The 27699-nt window shown below is 37.3% G+C and overlaps 1 protein-coding gene and 1 pseudogene across 10 annotated transcripts in view; one reads left to right on the top strand and one right to left on the bottom strand.

The window, feature by feature from the left end:
- The window catches only part of ABI1 (abl interactor 1), a 118308-nt gene that overhangs the window by 78837 nt on the left and 11772 nt on the right, over nucleotides 1-27699 (top strand). For 2 of the 10 annotated variants that reach the window (XM_032848936.1, XM_032848939.1), the window contains exons 3-9: nucleotides 10441-10617; nucleotides 15814-15828; nucleotides 16554-16654; nucleotides 17904-18044; nucleotides 21683-21783; nucleotides 22692-22772; nucleotides 26694-26867. In XM_032848936.1, the coding sequence (XP_032704827.1) occupies nucleotides 10441-10617; nucleotides 15814-15828; nucleotides 16554-16654; nucleotides 17904-18044; nucleotides 21683-21783; nucleotides 22692-22772; nucleotides 26694-26867 (790 nt within the window). The remainder of the gene's footprint in view (nucleotides 1-10440; nucleotides 10618-15813; nucleotides 15829-16553; nucleotides 16655-17903; nucleotides 18045-21682; nucleotides 21784-22691; nucleotides 22773-26693; nucleotides 26868-27699) is intronic. The other 8 variants (XM_032848938.1, XM_032848942.1, XM_032848944.1 and 5 more) reach the window with 5 other exon arrangements.
- Nucleotides 2542-2867, bottom strand: LOC116861971 (annotated as a pseudogene).

Raw genomic sequence — 27699 nt, 5'->3', positions numbered from 1 at the left:
GTATAGGATAAGGTTTATGTGTATATAAGTGGCAATTTAAACTTGAATGTGAATGAGTTTGCCAAGGAGAGGTTATAACGTGGAGAGAACCTAGGGTGCAGTGTGGAGGCATTGCATCTGTAAGGTGACCTCGCAAAGGACACAGAAATGAGTGTTTAGGGAGTTAAGAACAAACCAAGGTGAGTGTTGGTCCATGTTTTTTTTTTTTTTTTAAAGATTTTATTTATTTATTTGAAAGACAGAGATCACAAGTAGGCAGAGAGACAGGCAGAGGGAGAGGAAGGGAAGCAGGCTCCCTGCTGAGCAGAGAGCCGGATGTGGGGCTCGATCCCAGGACCCCAGGATCATGACCTGAGCTGAAGGCAGAGGCTTTAACCCACTGAGCCACCCAGGCGCCCCTGGTCCATGTTTTTTTTTTTTTTTTTTTTTTTTTTTTTACCCTCCAGTGAAATCTCAGTATTTTTTGTGGAATTATGAATCCCCAGACTTAATTCCAGGTCAGTCAGAATTTAGCTAAAATTTATACTAATTAAACTTCTGCTGTTAGAAAAGGAAACTGTTTGTTTATTTTTAAAAAGATTTATTTATTTATTTTGGAGAGAGAAGGAGCATGTGTATGTGGGAGTGGGGGGAACAGCAGAGGGAGAGAATCTTCAAGCATACTCCTGGATGAGTGCCAAGCCCAATGTGGGGCTTGATCTCACCATCCATGAAGTCATGGCCTGAGCTGCAACCAAAAGTCAGATGCTTAACCAACTGAGCCACCCAACCCCAGAAAAAGAAAGAATTTAAAAGATAAGTGGAGGCATTAAAAAAATGTAGCTTTTTCTTTTTTTAAGATTTTATTTTATTTTTAAGATTTTATTTATTTGACAGACAGAGATCACTAGCAGGCAGAGAGGCAGGCAGAGAGAGAGGAGGAAGCAGGCTCCCTGCTGAGCAGAGAGCCCAATGCGGGGCTTGATCCTGGGAGCTGGGGATCATGACCTGAGCCGAAGGCAGAGACTTTAACCCACTGAGCCACCCAGGCGCCCCCCAAAAATGTAGCTTTTTAAACTATAATTTGTAACATAAAAATGTAGTTTTTTGTTGTTAAAGATTTTATTTATTTGACAGACAGAGATCACAAGTAGGCAGAGAGGCAGGCAGAGAGGAGGAAATAGGCTTCCTGCTGAGCAGAGAGGCCGATGCCAGGCTCTCCGGGAGCCTGGGATCATGACCTGAGCCGAAGGCAGAGGCTTTAACCCACTGAGCCACCCTGGTGCCCCCAAAATGTAGCTTTTTAAATTCAATTTGTAACATGTAACCAGATAATCTTCAGAATTACTGAGGCGGGGGTACTGGCTTGACTATGAACTATTTCACTATAAAAATGGTTTTTTTTTTTTTTAAGAACTGTGAAAGGTCTGAGAATTTGCCATCTGTGCAAGCTAGCAATTTAGCTTGCTTTAGTTTCATAGATGGTGGTAGAAGATACAAGACTTCTGGATCATAGACCTAGGACTTTATTATTCATGAAAATAGCAAGAGCCATTGTTGGTGTTTGTGTTAGTTTTCCAAGCCCAAGCTCCATATAAAGATGTGAAGAGGGCTGAGTGAGGCCTGTGGTGATGCCTCTCCTGTATTGCAGTATTGTGTGTTACAGGAGAGAACCCTCTAGGTTAGGGAACCCAACTTTTATAATGGGAAGTAGCCTGCCTGATGTTAATCCTGGAGGGGGATGTCATCTTTATTGTACTAGATAGTAAATGAACCTGCCTGTCGCTCCCAAGGGAGACATTTTTATCCTTCATGGCTGTTTGCTATATGTACTTAACAATATATTATGGAACAAAGAGAGGCAATGGCTCCACTTACAAGATATATAAATATTAAGGAAAATGGATAATTTGCCTTCAACAATTTTGTCCCTAATTGCTATACATTGCTTGGCTTCTGGTAGAATTTCCCATGATGGTGCTCTTCATTGGTCCATCTAATTAATATGTCTGACAAAGGCTGGGACCAGAGCCATTCAGTTTATTTCATAAGACATTTAATTAAGGTTACATACTATCAACAGGGTAGCAGGATGAGGCCAAACTGCAACATTGACGTCAGCTGTGCTCCATAGTGTCTTAGATGGAAGAAGATGAACAACTGCCATTAACCTTCAGGGTCTGCCTGAAGTGGCTTTGCCAAAGGCCAAACTGGATTTGGCCTTTGCCTGCAAAGTGAAAGTCTAGGGCAATTCTGTCATCATAATAATAGTGATTAGTGAGTTGAGACAGATCTGAATGGCCCCAGGGCTGAGGTGATATCACTGATCTCCTCAGCTGAAATCAGGGACAAATTTTAAACCACTTTTTCTAATTTGATGGCTGCCATTTTAGGGATAACTGCCTCAGACTGCACATAATTAACAAGTCAGTTATCCTCATGAGAGGTACACTGTGCACACCCCAGTGCCGCCCCCCCCCCAGTAATTAAGAATAGCCTTATTTTCCTTCTTGAACATAGCCTCAAGGTTTTTTTGTCTTCATAATATAACAAATATGAAGCTTAGAACTCGATCACTTGGCCCTTTCTCTTCTTATCTTCTCCCAGTTCAGAATGCTTGCATCTCTTAATAGCCAGCATTCTCTTGCATCTGCAGTTGGGCTCAACACGCATTCAAGCCTCAACATAATCTTTGTAGTTTTTAGCATTTTTCCAGAAAATTGGCTTAGTAATGCCCACCACAGCCAAGCCATGCTGCTTTCTGTCATAATGTCGCTTTCCCTGGGCATAAAGAGAATCTTTGCTTTCTTGTACAGTGTCACTTTGTGGTGTTGGTGCTCGCCACACCTCTTGCAGAAAGTCCGGCAGGTTTTAGGAATGTTCACCATGTTTGTGAGAGCCCTACTGGCATGGAAAAAGCAGAATAGCCTTACTTTGGAAAGAGCAGTTGTCTGCAGACTACATGATCTCCTTGTGGTGCTTAAACACTTAAAGGTCTCTTATGACCACCTCCAAGGTGCAGAATGTGATGTTTACAGTTGTCCCCTTTTCCCAAGATAAGATGGAAGTGAAGGAGTACAGGCTGAGAGTTTCTCCAGTGTTGCCTCCTGAAGAGCTGGTAGGTCTTACAGGCCACAGTTCAGTACAAAAAATGATTGTTTTTGGAAGGATTACCTGAAGGCAGTCAGTCCAATCTTCCCTGTTTATCTGTGCCATCAACTGGGTAGCATTTATCTGGCTTTAGGAATGACTAAATGATAGCTATAGAAAATAGTAGGGGTGGGGAGTAGGAAAGACACCTTGGAGGTATGGGCAGGTGTTTTCCTAGCAGGAGCTAGGATCACCCTCTGCTGCTTCCTAAAGACTTTTCCTTGAGGTTAAAGGGAATGGAATGGTGATCCTGTTGATCAGAGCCGTACAGCAGGGTGTGGCAGACTCAGCAGTCAGTTCAATTTAAGGCACTTGCAATGTGTGGGAGAACTACATCTGGGAATTTTCCTTTGTGAGAAAAGCTCCAGGGGTGATTTTCAAAGACAGAGATCACTGATGTCCTTCTTTCTTACTTCCTGAGGTCTAAAGTGTTTAATCCGCAGGTACCAGAGTTCTTCTACTTCACAAAATGAGTGTCCCAGTAGAAGTAGTAGAAGTAGCTAACTTCTCCCTTTTTCCCCAGTCATCCCTGACTCTTACCCAGTCCTTTTGTCTGCAATGGAAGAAGGACAAGGGCATTTTTATTAAACTTACAGAGACCCCATTATGTCTCTTGTTTTGGGCCACATGATTCATTAAAAGGGGACTTGATGAGGCGTATATTTTCTTAACTGATGGTCATTATCTTTATTATCTAAGACCGCAGAAATCCAACAAGAAAATTCAGGTGGATGAACCAGAATTAAGTTAGAATTCCCAAGAACTTCTTTTATCTAGGATGACATTCAGAGGATGTACCTATCAGGCCAGCTTGGGGTTTCCATTAGAGGAAAGAAAGAAGCATCATGCTTGGGAATGGTCAGGACAGATCGCAAGTGGGAAAGAGGAGGAGATGGTCTCTTCCTAGGGACATCCATGTTCAGGGACCAAACTGCTGTTTGATCTGTGTGAACCAGGAAGAACTAAGGAGGTATAGTCAGAAATCTTTCGGAGTTGATTAATTTTTTTTTTTAAATTGTAAAATACATAGGACATAAAATTTCACATTTTAACCAATTTTTTTAAGATTTTATTTTTTAAGTAATCTCTGCACACAACACGGGACTCGAACTCATAACTGTAAGATCAAGAGTCGCAAGCTCTACCAACTGAGCCAGCCAAGTGCACATGCCCCCTCCCCCCATCTTAACCATTTTTAAGTGTTAGGCTCTGTAGTGTTAAGTACATTCAAAGTTTGTACAACAAATTTTCAGAATTCTTTTCATCTTGCAAAATTGAAAGTCTGTATCCATTAAACAGTACCTCCCGTTGCCCTCTCCCTCCAGACTCTAGCAACCATAATCCTACTTTGTTTCTATGAATTTGACTGTGCTAGGTACCTCATATAATTGTAATCATGTAATATTTGTCCTTTTGTGATTGGCTTATTTCACTTGGCATAATGTTCTCAAGATTCGTTCATATTGTAGCATGTGTCAGAATTTCTAAACTTTTTAAGGCTGAATAATAATACTCCATAGTGTGTATATATCACACTGTTTTATTCATTCTTCCATCAGAGGCACTTGGGTTACTTCTGCCTTTTGCCTTTTGAGAATAATGCCATTATGGACACAAGTGTGCAGATACCTCTTAGGGACCTTGTTTTCAGTTCTTTGGGTATATACCCAGCAGTGGAATTGCTGAGTCATATAATTTATTTTTAGTTTTTTGAGGAACCACTATGCTATTTTCCACAGAAGCTGTACTATTTTACATTCCCACCAGCAATGTGCAGGTGTCCAGTTTCTCCATATCCTTGTCAACACTTGTTATTTTCTGTTTATTCTTGGCAAACAGTAGCCATCCTGATGGGTATGATATCTCATTGTGGGTTTTTTTGTTCGTGTGTGTGTATGTGTGTATTTTAGACAGTGGTGTTGGGGGGCGAGGGGGTGGGGGGACGAAAGAGACTAGGGGGAGAGGCTGAGGGAGGACAGGTTCTAGACCCAGCATGGAGCCTGATGTGGAGCTCTGTCTCACAACTCTGAGAGCATGACCTGGGCCAAAATAAAAAGACTAATAAGTCACCCAGTCACCCCATCTCCTTGTGTTTTGATATGCATTTCCTTGATGATTTAGTGATGTTGAGCATCTTTTCATGTACATACTGGCCATTTGTATATCTTCTTTGGACAAATATCTAACCAAATCCTTTGTCCCTTTTTGAATTCAGTTATTGCTTGTTTGAGTTTTTGAGTTGATTTTTGAGGAGGTTGTTAAGCACTCAGCAATACAAGACATCTGTAGATGGTAGGGAGTGTGGAAGGCCATCAAATACCCTGACTAATAGCCCATTGTTAGTGACTTCTAGAATAAAAACATATTATCAGACTGCAGATGGTTTGGAAAGTGAAAAACATGGCACTGATTACGTCGAGGATAACTGGTGTGACTGGAGTCAGCTGATTGGACTGGAATAGCAATATCGTATCTGAGAAAGTGTCATCAGTGGTAAGGCACCTCTAATAGCCTGAAGAGGGGGGTCAGAGATCTGATGTAACCAGTTTGTCTGTAGCAAGAGATGTGGCCTCTGTCATTGAGGTAAATGGGTCTTCTGGGAATTACAAGTGTGGGATGCAGTAGTTCCTCTGCATCAGGAATATCTTTACTCTGTTCTGCAGTGGTTCATGTCTTGATAGATCCTGCAGCAGTAATGGCAGTCTGGGCAGTACAGGCCTGATCAGCAGCTTCATACCATTTGATCTCATCAGACAATGGTCCTTTACCATGGGCATCTATATTTGTGACTTAGATGATCTGATCAGCAACTGCACTATGTCCCCACAGTTTATGGCTAGTTTTTAGTGTCAGTCTGTAGTTTTCCAAGTGGTAGACCAAACAGCTAGGTCATTGGTAACAGACCCAGAGTCAGTAAAAATATAAGAAGGTTTGTGAAGAGGAATATTGCTCACATCTATGAGAACATCCTTGAGTTCTGCCCACAGAGCAAAGCAGCCACACCCATTTTCAGCTCTGTGTAGCTGGCCTTGAAATTGAACAGCAGAGTAGGCCACAGAGCACCCTAGTGTTTCAGTGTAATTGAATCATTCATTAGTGAACCAGGCCCATTTTTATGGGATCCTCTGTGAATCAGGGGCCTCAATGAGCCAGCGACTTTGGTTTAAGCGGATTGGAGGGTAAAATTTCCCCAAAGGGATAACTGCCACTTTTTCATTTAAAGTTGTAATACCATAGGGGCCAGACTGGCTGCATTCTTCAGTATACCACTTTACTGTGATGAGAGAAGCTTGTTAGGCTCTTACCACCTTATCAGTCATTGAGTTTGAGTTGACCCATCCTCACATGGGAAACTGCAAAAAGAGTGCTCCTGGTGGCTATGTCAGGGAGGCACTGAATCCAAAACCAAGGGACACCTTGGTGGAGGCTGCACCTCTTGCCAGAGACTCCAGTCAGTAAAATCACCCATGCATGGAGACTTGTACACAAAGGGGTTATAAGGATTTTGGGATGCTAAAGCTACCAGTGCTTCCTACACTGGTAGAAAGTGTAGCTACTAGCTACACTGGTAGCTCTTCCCAGTTGGCATAATCCCCTCTCGCACTTAGGGGGATTCACAGTACAGGCGTGTAAAATATCAGTAAATTATATATTCAGTGGTGGAAGCCACAACAATAATACACAGGATTGGCCCAAAGATACCAAGTGAATATTATGAGTTAGTTACCTTTACCCCCACTGTGAATCCCACCCAAACTTTGGTCGCTGAAAGCGTGTACCCTCTCCCTCCACAAAATGGGTATGAAGGTGATGTGAGCTCCTGTATCTAACAGCAGTAAGATTTTGAGTCCCCCCTCTTCCTAGTGTTGTAGCGTACTTGGATATGTTTCATCTTTAATTCCCCTGGGGAACTAGGAAAACTCATCTCCACCCCCAGTTATCTTTTTCTGTAAAGTAGCTGAGGCTAGGCTACGGGGAGATTGGGAGAGAGCAGCTCTGCACCTGTAAACAAGGGGCTTTTCCTTTGAGTTTTGAGCAGTGCGTTAGCTACATGCTGAGCAATCGAATAAACCTGTAGTATTTTTGATCCACCCAAAGTCACATGTTCTGTGGCAAGGTTATCAGTATGGACATTCAGCAGCCACAGCCACATTGCTTTCTGACCAGGGAAATGAGCTTGTGCCCTTTGGATGACTTGGGCTAAGATCTGCTCAGTGACAGCATTGTTTTTAGGCATCTACCTAATGTAGACTGTTTGCTACTCCATTGTCAAGATAACATCTCTTAAATTCTTTCTTGTTTTCAACATAAGAATTAGAGGAGTTTTCCAAGGCTAGAAGGTCAGACAGCAAGAACTTATCTAGATTTCTTTGGGCAAGTTTCTCATTCTCTAGTGAGTTACCTTCATCATCATTTTAAACTCAGTTCAGTACAGTAAGAGGCTGAAGACTAGTCAGTTCCTGCAGTAGTTTATCCTAGTGAAATTTCTGGGGTGGGGTGTGGAGGGTGATGGGTAAAGCTTTTTTGTAGTAGACCAGACCCATTGCCAAAAAATGCTGAGATCTTTTACTCATCTTTTTTTAAAAGATGATTTATTTGAGAGAGAGAAAGAACACAGTGGGAGGGGCGGAGGGAGAGGGAGAGAGAGGATCCCAAGCAGACATCCTGTTGAGTGTGGAACCTGATGTGGGGCTAAATTCCACAACCCTGAGATCATGACCTGAGCTGAAATCAAGAATTGGACACTCAGCTGATAGCCACCCAGGTGTCCTCTTTTATTCATCTTGAGTGGATTGAATGTTGACAAAATAGCCTGCAGGAGGGTCTAAGCAGTAAGATAGCTTTTCAGTTACACTCCCCCCCCAAAGATACAGCTTTTGCTGTCTTTTTAAATGAGCATTATGTGTCCCATCCCCACATTTCCTTAGCAAACGACTTGAAGTTCTGAAGATTCTTCTGGTTCTGACCACATGGTTGCAGTTTTTCTCCTTTGGCACCCAGTGTAACATTGGGTGTAACATTATCTGAAGAGGAACCGTCCTTTGTGTTTCCCACTCCCTTTGTCAGATAAATCTTAGTACCAGTTGTTCACAGGGCAGACCTACTGCCCAACTGTCAGGTTGAGGAAAGTTGATGGTAGCTGAGTCATCATTCAGACTTCTGTCTTTGAACCTACAAATGATAATTCAGCCTGAAACTACATCCTCAATTTAGCTTTTCTTAGTAGGCAGTAAAGTGGAGGACCATTCGCTGCTTGGTTGAGCATCCCACTTGGTCAGCGTGTTCACTCAGGGTTCCCGTGGACTTTTGTTGATTCCTGTTAACTGGTCTTTCATTCCATTTCTAGAAACTGTTAGTATTCCATCTTGATTGCTAAAACTGTCAAAAATTGTGAAGAGTTTAAGATTTTACCTTTCGCTCAAGCTAAGAAATTAGCCTGCCACAATTTCATAGATACTAGTAAAGACATGAGACTCTTGGGCAAGATGCAGGATGTCATTGCTCATGGCAGTAGCAGTAGCCAGTGTCAGCGTTTGTGCTAGAAAACTAGCCCCATTTTCCATAGGGTACTGAAACGAGAACCGAGTGACATCTGCACAGAGTTGGTGCATTTCAGGAAAGGAACTCCCAGTCTAGGGGACCAGACCTTTATTTATTTTTTTTTTTTAATTTTAAAAAGATTTTATTTATTTATTTGACAGACAGAGATCACAAGTAGGCAGAGAGGCAGAGAGAGAGGAAGGGAAGCAGGCTCCCTGCCCAGTAGAGAGCCGGGCACCAGACCTTTTATAATGGGCAATAAACCTTTGTGACCTTTGCCTCAGGGCTGACATTATTTTTATTACACTGGACAGTTAACCTGCCTTTTGCTCTCCAGGAAGACACTATGTATTTCTAAGGCGATTTACTATATAAATATCTAGGACAGAAGGAGCAGTGCCTTTTATTGTAAGATGTGCAAAAACACTGGACCTTGAAGGAGAGTTGTTTCTCTACCTTGTTTCTGAGTTCAGAGAACATTTTTGATTACAGGTTCTTTCCCAATCAATTTTTTAAATTCTGGAAATAGACTCTTAAATAAGCATTAACATTAAACTTATTTTTTTCTGACTATACCCCTCTGCCCTCTTCAGTTCACATCCTTGCTTCTTCTCCACCTAGACTGCTGTCATTGCCAGGCTCTTGTTCTGTCTGTCCTCAACACCTCTACCAGAGGGATTTTTTCCTTTAAGATTTTATTTATTTGTGGGCACCTGGGTGGCTCTGTGGTTGAAGCTTCTGCCTTTGGCTCAGGTCATGGTCTCGGGGTCCTGGGATCGAGCCTCACATCCGGCTCTCTGCTCGGCGGGGAGCCTGCCTCCTCCCCCTCTCTCTCTCTGCCTGCCTCTCTGCCTACTTGTGATCTGTCTGTCAAATAAATAAAAATCGTTAAAAAAAAAAAGATTTTATTTATTTGTTTGTTTATTTATTTATTTGAGAGACAGAGAATGAGCAGGGTGGGGAGAGGGAGAAAACCCCCGACATGGGGCTTGATCCCAGGACCCTGGGATCATAGCCTTAGCTGAAGGTAGATGCTTAACTGACTGAACCACCCAGGCACCACTACTATATAGTTTTAAATGTTGGCAGCTAAATAACAACAGCAAATTTTTTTTAAGCCATAAGGTACAGTATTAGGTAGGCTTGCGTGATTCCAGTTCATAATCTCTGCTCTAACCTACCATCTCTTGTTTTAGATCTTTGTTTCCAACATGCATAATTGCTTTGAATAATTTCCTTATTTACCTCTTCTGTTCATCCTTAAAAACCTATAGACTCTATAAAGTCTTTAAGTGAGCCCTTCTCAACCTAGTTAGGTATCTTGTCTTTGAACACCTTTGGAGTAATTTCAAATACACTGTGCATATGTATGTCACTGTAGTACTTACCTCACTGTATTGTAATTGACTGATTTTCTTCCTGGTCTGTATCCCCAGTAAATAAAGTTTAAGCTTCTCAGAGCAGGACCTCCCTCCCTCCCTTTCCATACACACTGAGTTTTTAGGAATGAAAATTGCTTTCCTGGAAATTGCCTTGGAGCCAAGTCCGTTAAATCAGTTGATGCTTTTAATCATCTTTAGATATTCCCTGTTTTGAGTCTCAAAGATATTAATTTCCTTAATTTTGAAGGGAAAAGTACAACATTCACTAGAAAACAGACATACAATATACCGTCCTGTGGTCCACCATTGTATATGGCCCAGTGTATATGGACATTATTTAACGTACTATGCCTAATAATATTTTCTTTGTTCACATTTAAAAATATAGACTGTGGACATTCATAAAGAGAAAGTGGCTCGGAGAGAGATTGGTATTTTGACAACAAATAAGAATACATCAAGAACTCACAAAATAATAGCACCTGCAAATATGGAGCGTCCTGTAAGGTATATTCGGAAACCTATTGACTATACAGTTCTGGATGATGTGGGCCATGGTGTCAAGGTAAGCATATATAAATTGTATTAACTTGAAATAATTTATCCAGTAAATATTTCAGATAGGAAATAAGGTAATAAAAATAATTTTCTTTGTAGATTCTCTTAGCTAGTAACTAGCATTACAATTTTCAAAAAACGTTTATTTAGTATTAATTATACTAAGCTTGAGGCAGAATTTTATCTGTGGAATAGGCTGTATTTAAGAAGACAATAAAACTTAACATGGCTATTCATCAGTTAAGCCATTTGAATCCTAGACCAATACTAAAAATTTTATTTTGAAGACTGTCTTGCTTTTACTACTGAATGAATATTTAAAAATTTAAAAAATTATATGCTTTATAGAGTTGGTTTAGAAAATAATTTGTAAATACTTTAAATCTTTTGTTTCAAAATATGTATATATATTAGTGCATTTATGTAGATGTGGCTATAATTCTAGCAATTTACAAAAAAATAAAAAATTGTATGGTTTTTTTTTTTTTTTTTTTTTTTGTATGTATTTTGTGTACCACCCTCTCCTCTTCGCCATTCCCTTCCCCAGTAGGCTTTTAGGAAGGAGATTATTTGTTGCCCATGTTCATTTTTTTAGTACGGCAGAATTAGGTATCTGTGGGTCATTTTGCAAACATACTGAATGGCCTGAATTCTTCAGCCCTTTCTGCTTGGGATAAATGATTCCTCTGAAATTTGGTAGTTCCTTTCCTAGAGGACCATTATCTGATTTTGTATCTGGTTTTCAGAAATTTTATGAGTTTTTAGGAATCAACTAGAGTCTTGAAGATTTCCCTAACTGGCTGATCTGACAGGTGCTATTGCTAGATCTGTTGCATTCTCAATTATTTGGGGTTCCTGATCAAGAGGGAGTAGAGCTGACTGACAGAACTGACTTTTATTCTACTCTCCTTGGACATTATTGGAATCTCCCCTTTGCTGTCATGCTTGGAAGCTAGGTGTAAAGTTGGAACACTGCATATGTAGAGGAGGCTACTTTGGTTTGTTTCTTATGTTTGTACCCAGGGGATGTGGGTAGGCTTGTAAAAGAGCTTAAATTTTAGTATTAATTTAAGATATTTTAGACTAGATTGAGCTACAGGATTTGAATATTAAGAGTCTGGAGAACTCTTTGTATTAACTGACTTGGGATTAAAATTTATAAATTATGCATATATCTGTGCATGCATGTGCTCACATGCACCCTAGCACTCACTTCTTCCCTTTTGGCTTAGTCTTGAGTTTTCTTTCTTTCAAAACAGTAAACATGCATAAAAAAAATTCATCATCTTAGAAGTGAATATCCTGTATTATCCCTCCACTAATATTTTAATAGTTTAATACATAGTACCTTAGCAGAGTAGAAGATGAAAGCAAATTTTACAAGGAAATTTTGGGTGAGAAAGTGAAACTCTTTCATCATACGTGGATAAATGGGAAATGTAAATGCCGTGTAATATATATTGAAAGTATGCAGATGTTGGCAATCTCCTTTCTGTAATGTGGATATTGACATGAGTTTTTTCTTTTTTTAACTTTTTTTATTGTGGCAAAATATACGTAAAATTTACCATATAACATTTTAAGCATATAGCTCTGTGGCACTAAGTACATTTTTATTGTACAGGTTATTTTTTATTTTTTTTTACTTTATTAAAATACTGAGTTTAGGGGTGCCTGGGTGGCTTAGTCATTAAGAGTCTGCCTTCAGCTCAGGTCATGATCCCTAGGGTCCTGGGATGGAGCCCCTGTATCAGGCTCCCTGCTCAGCAGGAAGCCTGCTTCTACCTCTCCCACTCCCTGCTTGTGTTCTTTCTCTCTCTCTGTCAAATAAATAAAATCCTTAAAAAAAAAAAAAAAGGAGTTTATTTCACATGTGTGTACAGGTTATTTTTAAATATATTTTTGACTAGGGGTAGGAGGGTGGGTGGCCTGTGAGAACAATATATCTTAGAAGCTGATTTGTGGCATATTTGTCCATATTTTGTTTCTGTGATATACAAATATATGCACAACTATTTTTTCCCCAGTCGTCTCATTGCCACTCCATTGCTCCTGTTTTCTGTTTTCTCTGAAAGATTATTGCCACCTTAATTAAATATTTCTAGAGCACAGTTACAGGTATGTGAAGGTTAGAAGTTTGGATAGTAGTTAATGAAGAAATACTAGGGCCAAAATTATGAGAAGGAGAAGAGAGAGGTTATACTTAGTTACAGTTTTAGAATTATTTTCTTATCTTTTGTCTACCACTTTTCTATTAGCAGTTTGTTTTCCTGCCGATGGATAAGAGTTTTTTTCTCTGTTAAGGAAATGAGCTTCTTTACATTGGCAGATACTTCATGCTGCTGTTTGACTTTGACTTTGATGTTCGGGTATTTTAAAAAATATATACAGATTAAAAAATTGTATCCAAATATTTCTTCTTATAACTACCGAATTTTATGTTAAGGTTTCTACACTCTGAAATTAATATTCCATCATATTTTCTTTTGTGATGTATTTTATATAAATAATATTTATTATGTTAAGGCATTTTATGCTGTGAAATATATGGTGACACATAAGTTGGTAGGAAATAAAAATATGCAAAAAATACCTTAAGGTAAGTCTGGTTTGACTTTTGGAAACAGTGTAACATATGGGTAAGAGAATCCTAGTGTAAGGAAACTACTAGAATTATATACATAAAGGAGAATGTAAAGAAGATGAACCTTGTAAGAGAGCACAAGTTTTCAGAGTAAGTTATAGACTAGAGAAGTCTCGAATACTTAGTAGAGACATTTTTTTAAAGATTTTATTTTTGGGGGAGAGAAAGCACAAGTGGGGGGTATGGGGTGTGGGGAAGGGCAAAAGGAGAGGGAGAAGCAGATTCCCCTGCTGAGCAGGGAGCCCAAGGCAATGCAGGCGGAATCCAGGACCCTGGTATCGTGACCTGAGCTGAAGGCAGAAGCTTAACCAACTAAGCCACCCAGGTGCCCCTAAATTTATTTTTAATTAACAGCTTTATAGCCTGGTTCATAATTTTCAAAGGACTGACTTTTAGTGTATTTGTTCTTAAGCCTCAAAACGACCATGTGATCTAAGTTGTTACATTTTATTAGCAGAGACACTGAAGATTTACAATATGTAATGTTTGAAGGTTTCACTTGTATTAAACAAAGGTTAAAAGCTTTTGAGTCATATATCAAAGAAAGGATTGGCTGGCCTTATAGACTTTCGGCACATGTGGTATACAAAGCTTATGATTTGCTTAGGGCTAGAAGATAGGAATCATAGAGAATTCTGTTGTTTTCAACCTGAGATTCCAGGGAAGTGGTAAAATGGCGCATCCATAAATGTAAACGTTAAAGAAATGAAGTGAGATCTCAAGGAAATGAAAGTCTTGTTTGGATGTGTTTTGGGGACATTTAAATGGAAAAATCTTGTAGGTTGCTAACAATTGCAGTATTTTAAACTGTAAAATACAGAGATTATTTTCTTCTGACACTCTCAAACTCAAACACTTCTGTAGACATAAATATACATGTGATAGAAGAGGGGGAGCTCCATGTAAGATAGAAGGTTACACCATTGCATAGTAGCGGAGTTCAGCTAGAATTTTTATTCCCAAATTCTCCATTCATTCTTTCACTTGAGACCAATTTATACTTGAATTCTTTTTCTTGTTCACTTGAAACAACAAGTGAGGGAAGATGTGTGATCATATTTAGAATAATTCTAAGTTTAGAATAAGATAGTATTTAGCATATTGTAATGCTGTCACATTAGTATATCTTATTTCCAAGGATAATGTTACTCAGGTTTACAGTACCTAAATCCAGGTGTGCTGTGTAGCAGCTGAGTAGGATTTCAGACGTTGATAAAGACAAGCAATATCATTCTAAACAAATACTAAAGAACACTAAAATTCTGGCATAATTTCTAGAAATGAGAATATATCTCAGGCAAGGTACATTCCTCCTTTGGTTGACTTCTTTTTTTTTTTTTTTTTTTTAAAGATTTTTTTTTTAAATTTATTTATTTGACAGAGATCACAAGTAGGCAGAGAGGCAGGCAGAGAGAAAGGAAAGGGAAGCAGGCTCCCCGCTGAGCAGAGAGCCTGATGTGGGGCTCGATCCCAGGACCCTGGGATCATGACCTGGGCGGAAGGCAGAGGCTTTAACCCACTGAGCCACCCAGGTGCCCCTGGTTGACTTTTTTAATGTCTCCTCTAGGGTCACCTGAAAAATGGTAGATTCTTATTTAGAAGGGCAAATGTTAAAGAAAGAATATATACAAGGTTAGACTCTATGAACTAAAGATATTTCTTAAGTGGCATAGTATAAATAGTGATGCTTTAGGAGTATACACAGTATTTCATATTATTTACAGTACATACTACTTTATATATAGGCTAGTCATCTTTCATAGAAGTAGCCTTTAGGATCAAAGAAATCATTCTTCAGTTTTGAATGTTAGCTAAACTGGTTCAGATGGAAACTTAGAACTAAAGCAGCCTCTAACTTCTTACTACTGTTGGCCTGCTCAGATTTAGATTCATAAGTTACAAATCAGAGGGTTTCTAGACCCTGTTTGTTTATGCCTTAGTTAGAATCTGGCTAAGCAGATGATATGCATAGGGATTTGTTTTGTGTTAAACACCAAGGGGCTAGGTCCTTTTCTGAATTTGCAAGCAACATGTGATTTTGACTTAACATTTATAGTTTATCAGTTTTTATTTTTTTATTATTTTTTAAATTTTTTTTTAAGTTTATCAGTTTTTAAAATACTGTATTACCATCATCTAATGAATACTTGGGCATTGAATGTTCAGTAAAGCCTTAGGTCTTGTACAGTGATGTGTTTAAGTAGCCTTACATTGGATGTGTTAGGTGTTTGTGTTTAAATCAGTGTTTATCATCTATGATTCTGTTGGATTAGTTTCATAGAATAAAATACTGACCTAAGACATTATTGGACCTTCATGAGAGCAGCATAATTAAGTGGTGGTTTCCTTATGAATATATTCTTTTGAAAAAATATTTGATACACATGAATATTTCCCTGTTGCTTATGGATATTTTTTCTTTATAAAATATTTAAAATATTGCTGGGTAAAAGCTTATTAACATGAATTGAATAACTATAGATGTAAACGTGTCCTATCAGATATAATTTATTTAGAATTAATTTCTACTTTTTCCCCCCTTTTTTTGCCAACGTAAAGTGGCTAAAAGCCAAGGTAAGAGATACTACTTATCATTTGATCCACAGTATTCCCTCTATTGATAGAGGCTGCAGAGCCACTAAAATTTGAAAACTCTTCCTATGTCTGTCTGCTTTTTTCCCATAGGATTTATGTAGATTAAATAAACTCAGTTCAAATCAGCAACATTTAGCTTGGATGTGTTAATATATCAAAGATATATTGACATCTGCATTTATATAGGAACATTAATTTTGCTAACATTTATTGCTTTGCTCATTTTTTGATAGTTGCCTTGCTTTTATTGACTTACAATTAGGAGGTTTTCCAGACATATAGGACTTTGTTACTGAATTGTTAAGATAAAGATCATTTTTATCTTAATGAATATATTAGCAAGTTGACACTGAGATCTGTAGTTTTATTCATGTACACATCTAAAAAATTTTGGGAAATCCAGTATTTGAATGCAGATAAGTTTAATCTCAGTGAACATGTTTAACAATAAAATAATGTAGAAAATCCAATAATCACACCTGTATTTGCCATAAATTGGTATGAATAGCACAAGATAATAGGAGAAAAGCCAAGTGCAAGTGGTTTTTTGACTTTTTTAAAATGTAGTACCAAAGTCTGTTAATAAAACTGTCTGGGAATCCTTACTTCACATTCTGATATTAAAAAAAATAATAATACATGGTGTCAAAACACCAACAGAACAATTTGATATAAAAATAAAAGCTTTTCTTTCCACATTTTAGCATGGAAATAACCAGCCTCCAAGAACTGGCACACTGTCAAGAACAAATCCTCCTACTCAGAAACCACCAAGCCCTCCCATGTCAGGCCGGGGAACATTGGGGTAAGAATTCAACTACATTTTACAAGAAAATCCGTATGCAAAAGGAAAAGATATGTCTGTGACTTAAGTAAGTGTAGGGTCCTTGCTGTGGGACCCTCTCAATGTGAACTACCTTTCACAAATTCATTTTGATTCTTCTTGAACATAATCCAAAATGAACCTGCTTGTTTTACAATGGTCTCTATAGAAGTTTATACTAGAAAGGTTCTTTTGTATATGTGTAAGCAAGCATTATTTATTTTTTTTATCTTCTAATTCATTTTTTGGGGAAAAATAAGTGGAAGTGTATTTCTAATGAAATTGCTGGAGGATTCCATATGGGGCTTTCACATGTGTTTACAATATTCATATTGCAGCACTTTAAATAAGCAGTGTATTTTATGTAGTTCAGCTTCATAGCCTGCAGATCTTCTTGGCGCCTGAGACTTAGGGACTCTACCTGGAGTACCCCTAACTCTGTTTCTGCTCATAATCTGAGGGCCTTTCATACTTGAGCTTTAGGGTTAGGCCGGTTGGAGAAACAGAAAAGATAACAGTTGGTAGCTTCTTCCTTCTCAGTGCAGTAAAAATATTGAATAATTGGTAAGACATTTCTGATAGATCATTCACCTTAATATAGGAAGGCAAATAGTAGATATCTCATTTTTGGTTAGGGGTGAGGCATCATTATTTTATAATAAGAGGAATTAAGAATAAAAATTTTGCAGAATCTTAGTTATCATTTTCATTCTGTAAATCCCTAGCTGCTGGAGAAAACATATGAAGTTATTAAATAGAAAAGTTAAAGCCATTTATTGAGAAACACGTGGCATTACATAGGATCAGAACGCACTCATTCATGTATTTCAACACAGTGGTGGGAATAAATTGCAGGAGAGACACTTTGTTTTTTAATGCATAAGGATGGTGGCTTGTGGGTCATTGATCTGGGAATAATGTATAATTCAAAGTTGAATATTACTGAGCATTTAAAGAATTATAATCATTATTTTTAGAAATAATGTTAGAACTTTTAAATGATCCTTTCCTATGGTTTTAATAAGAAAAAGTAACAAACTTCATTTTTTGTGTAGAGTAACAGAATTTATATACCCCAATGAGGAATTTTTTTAAACAAAATGTATTACTACAAAGTAAAGAAAAAAAAACTTGTGTTATACTTGTTTACAAAGAGACAATCACAGATTTGGGGGAAAATACCATTTACTCTTTCTTATTCATTAGTCCTTTCTCTGTTATTCTTCTTTAGACGAAATACTCCTTACAAAACCCTGGAACCTGTTAAACCCCCAACAGTTCCTAATGACTACATGACAAGTCCTGCTAGGCTCGGAAGTCAGCATAGTCCAGGCAGGACAGCTTCTTTAAACCAGAGACCAAGGACACACAGGTAAACCTTCAGTTGAGTCTTTGAATATCTGCGAGTGGCTGTTACTGACTGGTGACAGACTCCCGTAAAGTTGCTGAGTGAAGTACTGCTCTAGTGCTAATATAGAATGTAAAAGATGAGGGGTACTAATATTATATATGTTTCTATAAGTAAATTTATGCCATATTTCTTCTGCTTTTTAGGTTTTAAGTAGGTTTATACTAATTGTAGATTTGCCACCATGTTTTCTTTTGGATGGAGGTATAAATGTATATTTGGATTAAGGCTTACAGAATGTTTTTTAAAACAGTTATTTAAAAAAGATCGAGGCAATCACTCTTAAATATTTTTGGATAAAGGGTGAAATACCAGGGACACCTGGGTGGCTCAGTGGGTTAAGCCTCTGCCTTCGGCTCGAGTCATGATCTCAGGATCCTGGGATCGAGCCCCATGTCAAGCTCTCTGCTCAGCAGGGAGTCCACTTCTCAAACCTCTTTCTCTGCCTGCCTCTCTGCCTAAATGCGATCTCTCTCTCTGTCAAATAAATAAATCTTTAAAAAAAAAAGGTGAAATAATCAGAAATTATACATGATGATTTATTAAACTTTATGAAACTGGAATAAAAAAAGACATCTTAAAATCTGAGGAAATTTGTTAAGAGAGTTGATATACTAAAAAATGTAAGTTGTTTTAGGGGCACCTGGGTGGCTCAGTGGGTTAAGCCGCTGCCTTCGGCTCAGGTCATGATCTCGGAGTCCTGGGATGGAGCCCCGCATCGGGCTCTCTGCTCAGCAGGGAGCCTGCTTCCTCCTCTCTCTCTGCCTGCCTCTCTGCCTGCTTGTGATCTCTCTATCAAATAAATAAATAAAATCTTTAAAAAAAAAAAAATAAAAATAAAAATGTAAGTTGTTTTAAAAAGTAGAAATCACGGTGATTTTTCAAAAACTTGATTATGGAGCATGACATACGTTCAGAAAAGTGTACAGTCTATTAAGTATACAACTTGATGGTTTAATACAAATTGAGTATACCCACATAACCATTCCCCGATCAGAAAATTGAATATTACCGGCAACCCTGAAGGTCCCTATTAGGCCCTTTCCCAATTATAGCCTCTACTTTCTTTCCCCAAGAAGTCGCCACTCTGTGTTTGGGTACTTTTATAAAGTCAGACAAATTTATTGTATAGCTTAATTTATTTTATTATTGTTGTTGTTATTATTAGCTTGACTTTACAGCTTTATTTTATATAGTTTTTTTTTAAAGATTTTATTTGTTTGACAGCACAAGTAGGCAGAGAAGCAGGCAGAGAGAGAGGAGGAAGGAGGCTCCCTGCTGAGCGGAGATTCCCGACACGGGGCTTGATCCCAGGACCCTGAGATCATGACCTGAGCCGAAGGCAGAGGCTTTAACCCACTGAGGCACCCAAGCGCCCCATAGCTTTATTTTATTAGGTTGATATATTAGATAAATTTACCAAAATCATTTTGGGGGGGATTCAATTAAGTAGGGCATGTCAAGCCTCTTAGTTGCTGTGTAATGGAAATTTGTTGTTATTGGTACTGTTAGTAAATAAATTATTATATTGATATCTGCAGTCAGTATATCAGGTCAGGCTCAATGAGGACCAAATTTTGAGTGAGTGAGTGTGTGTGTGTGTGTGTGTGTGTGTGTGTGTGTATTTGTTTTGTTTGTTTTTGAATAATAATTCAAAGCATGGTTTTTCTCTCTAGTGGAAGTATTAATAGTTTAATCATATTCAACCACCAGTTACTAAGCGTTACTTCATGAGGTACTAGGGATATGCCCATAAGATACAGTTCAATTTTCCAGAAGCTCATTCTGTTAGAATAGGAGATCGACAAACTTTTTAATAAAAGGCCAGATTGTTAATATTTTAGGATTAGTGGGCCTTATAGTCTCTTGTGAATTATTCCGCTCTGTCATTGCAGCGTGGAAGCAGCATGGACCACACACAAATGAGTGAGCATGGCCGCGTTCCAGTCAGACTTTGCATATGGAACTTAAGTTTGGATTTCATGTAATTTTAATGTGTCATAAAATCTTCTTTCAGTTTTTTTCAACTATTTAAAAATGGAAAGAATATTCTTAGCTCACAGGTTGTAAAAATTGGACAAGCGGCCAGATTTGGTCCAGGGGCTGTAATTTTCTAACCCTAATTTTCATGTGAGGAACAGGGCATATAAGCTAATAATTGTAGAAGAGCATAATAAGTACAAAAACTTCATATATCTGTGATACAGTGCTGGCACAAAGCAGGATATTGATCACCTGGCTTGAGGGACTAGGGAGAGGCCACATTCAAGTAATTTATGGTAAACAGCTTCCTCTCTTTTTCTTTTTCTTTCTTTAACATATGATAATATAATTATAGAATAATCATATTGGAGAAGAAATTTTTATTTAAGCAGTGCAGATCTTAGCTCTCTTCAGTTTCTGGGCCTGCTATGACAGTGATGTTAATTTTTAAGACCATATGGAGCCTAATGTTACATACATGTGCATACATGTACATGTTACTAGAACAGCTGGATAGTGTGAAGTTATATGCCTAAAGGGACAGTAAATCCATAGGAAACAGAATTGTAAGGAATTGGTTAGAGTTTAACAGTATCGACTGTTCTAGACTGCCCCATGCTCAAGCTTCACATTTGTTGTTGGTGGTGGTGGTTTGCTCGTTTTCCAGAAAGTTTCCTGTTTTATCATCATTCTTTGAAATGGGATGGAGATTTTGGTATTAATTCCAGACTAAAACTTGTTACACTTTTTTTTTTTTTTTAAAGATTTTATTTATTTATTTATTTAACAGAGATCACAACTAGACAGAGAGACAGGCAGAGAGAGAGTGGGGAAGTAGGCTCTCTGCCCAGCAGAGAGCCCGATGTGGGGCTCAGTTCCAGGACCTGAGATCATGACCTGAGCTGAAGGCAGAGGCTTAACCACTGAACCACCCAGGCACCCCCTGGTTACACTTTCTATTAACTTCTGTAGTATCTTGTACATTTTCTTTTGTGGCATCCATCATGTTGTTTTTTTAACGTCTATTTTCCCATTTTCAGCTGTGAGCTCCCTGACAACATGGCTCATGTCTGCTTTAGTTACTGATTTTCATAGTAGGTTTTAAATGAACTTTTGTTGGATCATTGTACTATAAGATTATATTGGTCATTCATTTCTCAATAGGACTATCTCTTCTGACGGTTCTGTATACTATGTTATGACTATACTGATTTCCAGTAGTTTGAGAAGTAGAGTAAAACACCAGAACTTTAAGTATTAGGGTTAAAAGTGTATTGAATAGTTTTATAAACTTTTTGTTTTATGTTTTTAATACACACACACACACACATCATAAAAGGAATATTTATTGGAGCGCCTGGGTGGCTCAGTGGGTTAAAACCTCTGCCTTCTGCTCAGGTCAAGATCCCAGGATTCTGGGATCTAGCCCCGCATCGGGCTCTCTGCTCAGCAGGGAGCCTGCTTCCTCCTCTCTCTCTCTGCCTGCCTCTCTGCCTACTTGTGATCTCTGTCTGACAAATAAATAAATACAATCTTTTTTTTTTTAAGTATTTATTGGCTTTGAATTTGTCTTTCAATAAATCTCTAGAATGGCTTTTTTCAAATTTGTTTCTTGGCAGTGGAAGCAGTGGAGGGAGTGGAAGTCGAGAAAACAGTGGAAGCAGCAGTATTGGCATTCCCATCGCCGTGCCTACACCTTCACCGCCCACTGTTGGACCAGGTATGTTGTGTATTAACCTGTTGTAATATGTGCTAGAATTTATGAGCTGTATTATGAAAGTCTGAAATAGTTATATTAGATGAAATTTACTTATTATATTATTGTGATTGTTGCTAGAAGAAATGCTAATAACAAATTTAAGATTTTTAAGGAGATTCTCATGGAGACATAAAAGCATATTACATAACATTATTAAATAGTTTTTTGGCCATTTTTCTCTAGAAATACTTGCCTTGGGCACTAGTCAAGAATGATATTTATTATTTCAAGAGCAAACCAGTATTGTGATACTTCAAAGGATGAATGTCTTTAATATGAATTATATACCAGTGAGTTGTTTGGTGGTTATTGTTTTGTTAATGCCAGTGAGTTTTGACATTGCTTTGTAGGCTGTTGTCTCAACTCTGGCGTCAGCTTGTTCTGTGACTTTACTGCATTTATGGATAATATTCCATACATACTTCAGTAAAATGCCATGAATATAAAATGGGGTTAAAATAGGAAAAGTTTTTTACTCTTCAGATTATAGAAAATTTTAAGAAATCTTTGCAGAGTATTAAATTAGTCCCTTGATTTTTTTTTTTTTTTTTTTTTGGGGTAAATGAAATGACTAAGTGCTAAAAATACATATTTAATAAAACTGTTAGGAAAAATTCTTTGCTTCTCAAGGAGGTTGAAAAAGAAAAAACTGCTTATAAAAACGGCATATTTTACAGTTAATGCAGGTATGAACGCAGTGTCCTTTATACCTAGTAAAATGAATTCATTTCATTTGGTCTTGCTTTCCATATGGGTGTCTTTCTTTGTTTTTTTTTCTCCCCTTTCCAAAACTTTGTACTTTCTTACCGTTTCAGAATGTTTAGTTCTCTTTCTTGTCCTCTGACCTGAATTATAAACTATTTTGTTAGAAAACATTTCTGTCCCTCCTCCTTCTGGAGCTCCACCAGCACCACCTCTTCCACCACTTCTCCCAGGGAACACTGTGATAGGTGAGACCGCATAACCCTGGAGTGACCTCGTTTACCTTTCGTATTCATAACAAACTCCCGCCTTGGACTGCTGCCTTTTATAGCTATTAGGTTGTAGGGGGTAATCCAAAGGTTTAAGTGTTAGTCTAATTTACACTAATTTCTTCTGGTGAAAGGCCTCTGAAGTTACACAGTTAAATGTAAAATCACATTTCTCTGAAATGTGTAATGTTTTTATGCTTAATTTGTAACCAATTTCATGTGGTTTGCATTTGTTGCTTGTTTCGATTTCTTAAGGAAAATTACAGCAGTGATTGTTCAAAAAGATATTTTTAAACGAGTAATATTTTTTATATGAAACTTCATTTGGAACTTCCTGGTGTATACAGTCAAAGCATTGGGAAAAGATGGGGGGGTGCAGGAGGAATTAAAATGGCAAGGCAAATGATGGTGCTCCTGAGGCTTTCCTGTGGATCACTGTGTGAAAAACTCTGATACATCTCATTACTTTTGGCATCTGGGATGCCAAGAAAAAAAAAAATTTTTTTTCATCAGATACATTAAAATTTTTCCTAAATCAGAGGTGACTGGATTGAGCATATTAAGAATTACAAATACACACATAGTATGAAACTGTTCAGCCTATACAAGAGCAATAATCCGGATAGAAATGGATAATGAAAAGTTTCAAATGACAGCTGAGTTTCAGGTTGGGTGAAATAAAGCTGTCTAGCCATGTCTTTTCAAAGTATTAAAAAGGGGCAAAGGAGATAATAAAAAAAAGACCCTAATAATAAAAATTATTGCCAGAAAGCCCATCTGAATAAAAGTCCCCAAGCTAGTTATAATCAGGAAAATGAAAGTTAAAATCACAATGAGATTCTGTTTTATATCCACCTTCTAAGTAGAAATGTGGAAGTTCATTAGTACTCAGTATTGATGAGAATGTGTAGTAACAGGAAAGTACACTGCTGGTGGAAGTTTACTAGTTGGTACTTTGGAGGGTAATTTGTTATCTAGTCAGGTTGAATAGGTTTCTACCTTAGATGTAATAATTTCATTTCTAGATATTTACCATCGGAGTATGGGTTCTCAGAATATGGCTACAGGTCGATGCTGAGATCTTTTAGGGAGTTTTTAGGGTCAGAACCATAGTCATAATAATACTAATAATACTAAGATCTAGTTGCCTTTTTCATTCTCATATATAAGAATACAGAGGAAGTTTTCAGACGCTGTATGACTTATGATAGATTCATTGCTGCGACAGCTGACAAAATGTTTATTTGTAATTTGTATACTCATGTGTTTTAAAGATGTGTCATTTACAATTTCTATTAAAGTGATTACCTGTTGCTATAGCCCACCTCTGCAAAAGCTTTTTGAGGTTCTCTAATTTTTAAAGAGTGGATACTAAAACCATAAAATTTGGAAAACCACTGTCCTAGAGCAGTGGCTTTCGGAGTGTGATTCTAAGACCAAGTGCATCATCATCACAGGGGAGCTAGTTAGAAATGTAAATTCTCAGATCCCATTCTAGACCTACTCAGAAACTTTGAGGATGGGGTCTCAGCAGTCTGTATTACAACAAGCCCTCAAGGTGAAATTCTGATCAGTGCTGAAGTTTGAGAACCAATGTATTAGAGAAACTCAGGAACCACATTTAGGAATGTTCAGAATAGTAGCATTAATATTAGCAAAAATCCGGATGCAACCCAAATGTTTACTTATAATAGAATGGATAAATAAATTGTGGCATGCTCACATGCATGCAAATGAAGAAAAAAATGGATGATACAATATTCACCAGGGATGAGTCTTAAATAAAACAAAACAAAACAAAAAAGCCAGCAGCATGTATAATTACTCCATTATAAAAGTTTATAACTTCTCTGTGTATTGTGTATTGTTTAAGGTTACATATGTCTGTGATTTAAAAAAGGAAACAAAGAATATTTAGCACCTTTTGGGTTTTGGGATCCAGGAGGCACAAACGGGAAGCTTTGGTGATACTGGAAATACACTGTTGCATGGAGCTCTGGGTATTTATTGTATTTTTCTTTAAATTATATATAAAATATATATACAGATAAATTGTGTATCACTATTACATGTAATTATACATATTAATATAACTAAAATATTTCTGTATATAACATGATTATGTATATAAATCATATGCCCATTGGTATTATGATTTATTACATATAAAGTAAATTCTGAAATAAGCATAGTTTGGAAATACTGAATGGTTGGTTTTCAGTTTTAAGATCAGCAAGGAAAATAACTTGGATTTCATATACTTTTTATATAAATCAGAAATAAAAGAATCATTTTACAGAGATCTCCATTAAAAACAGCTAAAGGTTTACCTCTTAGTTCTGTGGAAACCCTAGCTATCCAGAATTTCTTATTCCTGAAGGCTCTTGAGTGGAGTATTATTCTTATTTTTATTTTTTTAAATTTATTTTTATTAACATAATGCATTATTTGCTTCAGGGGTACAGGTCAGTGATTCATCAGTCATACACAATTCATAGTGCTCACCATAGCACATACCCTTCCCAATGTCCATCACCCAGCCACCCCCTCCCTTTCATCCCTCTCCACTCCAGCAGCCCTCAGTTTGTTTGCTGAGATTAAGAGTCTCTTATGGTTCGTCTCTCTTTCTGGTTTCATCTTGTTTCATTTTTTCTAGAGTATTATTTTAAAAATGTGTTTCTATTTAGAAAATGAACGTGGGGATGATTCAAATAATTAGTGACTGCCTGTGGCTCTGGGAACTCCAAAATGTTAAATTTATTAGCACTTTTTAAAATGAACAACCTCTGCTGTATGGTTTTATGTAATAACTTGTGTATGACCTCTAGGAGAGGCTAAATTACACAACTGAATGAAAATAAGCTAGTTTTACTTACTTAGTCTGCTTAGATGTTTGGGTGCGGCAAATATTATAAATAATATTAATCCTGAAGTTACTTTTGGAAAGTATGGTTAACTTTAGAGGCTTTCAACTTTATTAACCTTTTAAGTATTAAACTTTTGAAATGTTGGTAAATATGATGTTGAATAAAATTTTCTGAACTGTTAGTGCTTTAGTCATTCTAGATATGCATGATAATAAAAGAAGAAGATTATTTTGGGTATAGGATGGGAAAATGCCCTCCATGTATGGAGATAAGTAATGGATTTTCTACATAAAGCTGCTTTAAAATTGTAAAATTATTTTACAACATCTAAAATTATTTACAGTTTTGTCAAAAATTTAAGTGAAAGGGGAAGTATGTTCTTAAAAGTTTGGAGATACATAACAAATCAGATACTATAAATATGTGCTTTGAAACTAGAAATTGTGCTTCTCATAAAAATGATTCTGCTAGCATATGTATTTGATTATAGCTGCTAACACAGTAGACGTTCACTTAAATATAGCAGTATATGTGGAAAATATGCTAGCTTATGTATATTTTATAATTTAACCTGTGCTCCTAAAGATTTGTCAATGGAAAAGAAGCTTGTAAACCAACTGTTAATATATTCACATCTGAAAACCGATGTGGTCCATTTCAAATTATCTTTTGGTACTTATTTTGTTGGAGAGACATAGTTCACAGGTAAAACCTATATATTCTAAAATGATACAGGAAAAATTTTATATGTAAGATTAGCAAAATACCATTTGGGATTCTGCTAAATTAAAAGGTTTAAGAATGTTACTTATTTTACTTTTGCAGCTTTCCACACAATACCTGTTTTTCCTTTTGTTTATAACTGCAGACAGCTCTTTGTGTTTTATCTTCACTGTTCTCTTTATTTTGTGCTGTGGGCTTTGAGAAGCAGTAATACTTCTTACTGAGAGTCCTCCTCTCTTTGTTCTGCCATCGGAGGTCACATGTTGCTCAAATTCTTTGTTGGTTGCTTTTGACTAATGCTTTTCCGCAGCCCCGGGCTCAGCTCCTGGTTCGCAGTATGGCACAATGACCAGGCAGATTTCTCGACACAACTCTACCACTTCCTCGACATCTTCTGGTGGATACAGACGAACTCCCTCTGTGACTGCTCCATTTTCTGCTCAGCCTCATGTTAATGGAGGTCCACTTTATTCTCAGAATTCAAGTAAGCTTGTGCTTGGCAGGCGGACAGCAACAGTGGAGTTCCTTTTGAAGGAAATTATTTGAAGCTGTTCTTGCCAGTGATAGACAACAATTGAAACCGTGCTATTTCATGTTTATTTTTGCTTTAGGAAGTCAGTCCTTGAATCCTGCCATTTTAAGAATTACCACTTATCACAAAAAATAATTGCTTATCACTTTCAAAAAAATTCAGATTTACTGAATATACTTACATACTAAAATTTAACTAATGGTTTAATATGGTATTTTTATTACTATAAATAGAACTAGAGAAGAAAAATAGTGAAATTAAACTGAGTTTATTTTTATTGGCATGTTTGACATACTTTAGTAGCAGTGAAAGAAAGACCATTGAAAATTTTTCTTTAATACAATGAAATTGCTGGCTATCACTTTGAAGCTTGTTAACCTGTACTGAAATGAGTTCAAAACCATTGAAAACGTTTGTGATGCCTGCTTATTCTGTCTCTAATCACTGTAACACTGGGGAGGATTTTCTGATTTCTTTCTCTTCGTGTCAAATTGCACATCTCAGCACTAACTGCAGTCAGTGTCTTTAAAGGCTTAAGGATATTTAAGGACTAGCAAATAGTTTCGGCATATAATGGCAGAGAGTATGAATTGCTTAGGGTAATCATTAATTTCACTTTCCGTGTTAAGATGCTTAACTCAGAAAGGGAAAAACGTCTGACTTGAGCCTGTTGCCCAGTATTACTGGCTTCAGGAGGCAAACACTGGGCCTAGACTGGAGCACACTTTCTCATGTGGCGCTTGTAACCATGCTCTAGAGCTGCATGTTGTAGTAGTAACACAAC

Source organism: Lontra canadensis, unplaced genomic scaffold, assembly GCF_010015895.1.
Source record: "Lontra canadensis isolate GAN:19392208 unplaced genomic scaffold, GSC_riverotter_1.0 scaffold215, whole genome shotgun sequence".
NCBI classification, from domain to species: Eukaryota; Metazoa; Chordata; class Mammalia; order Carnivora; family Mustelidae; genus Lontra; species Lontra canadensis.
The sequence above is the reverse complement of the archived record's forward strand: the minus strand, read 5'-3'. Positions and strand labels throughout refer to the sequence as shown.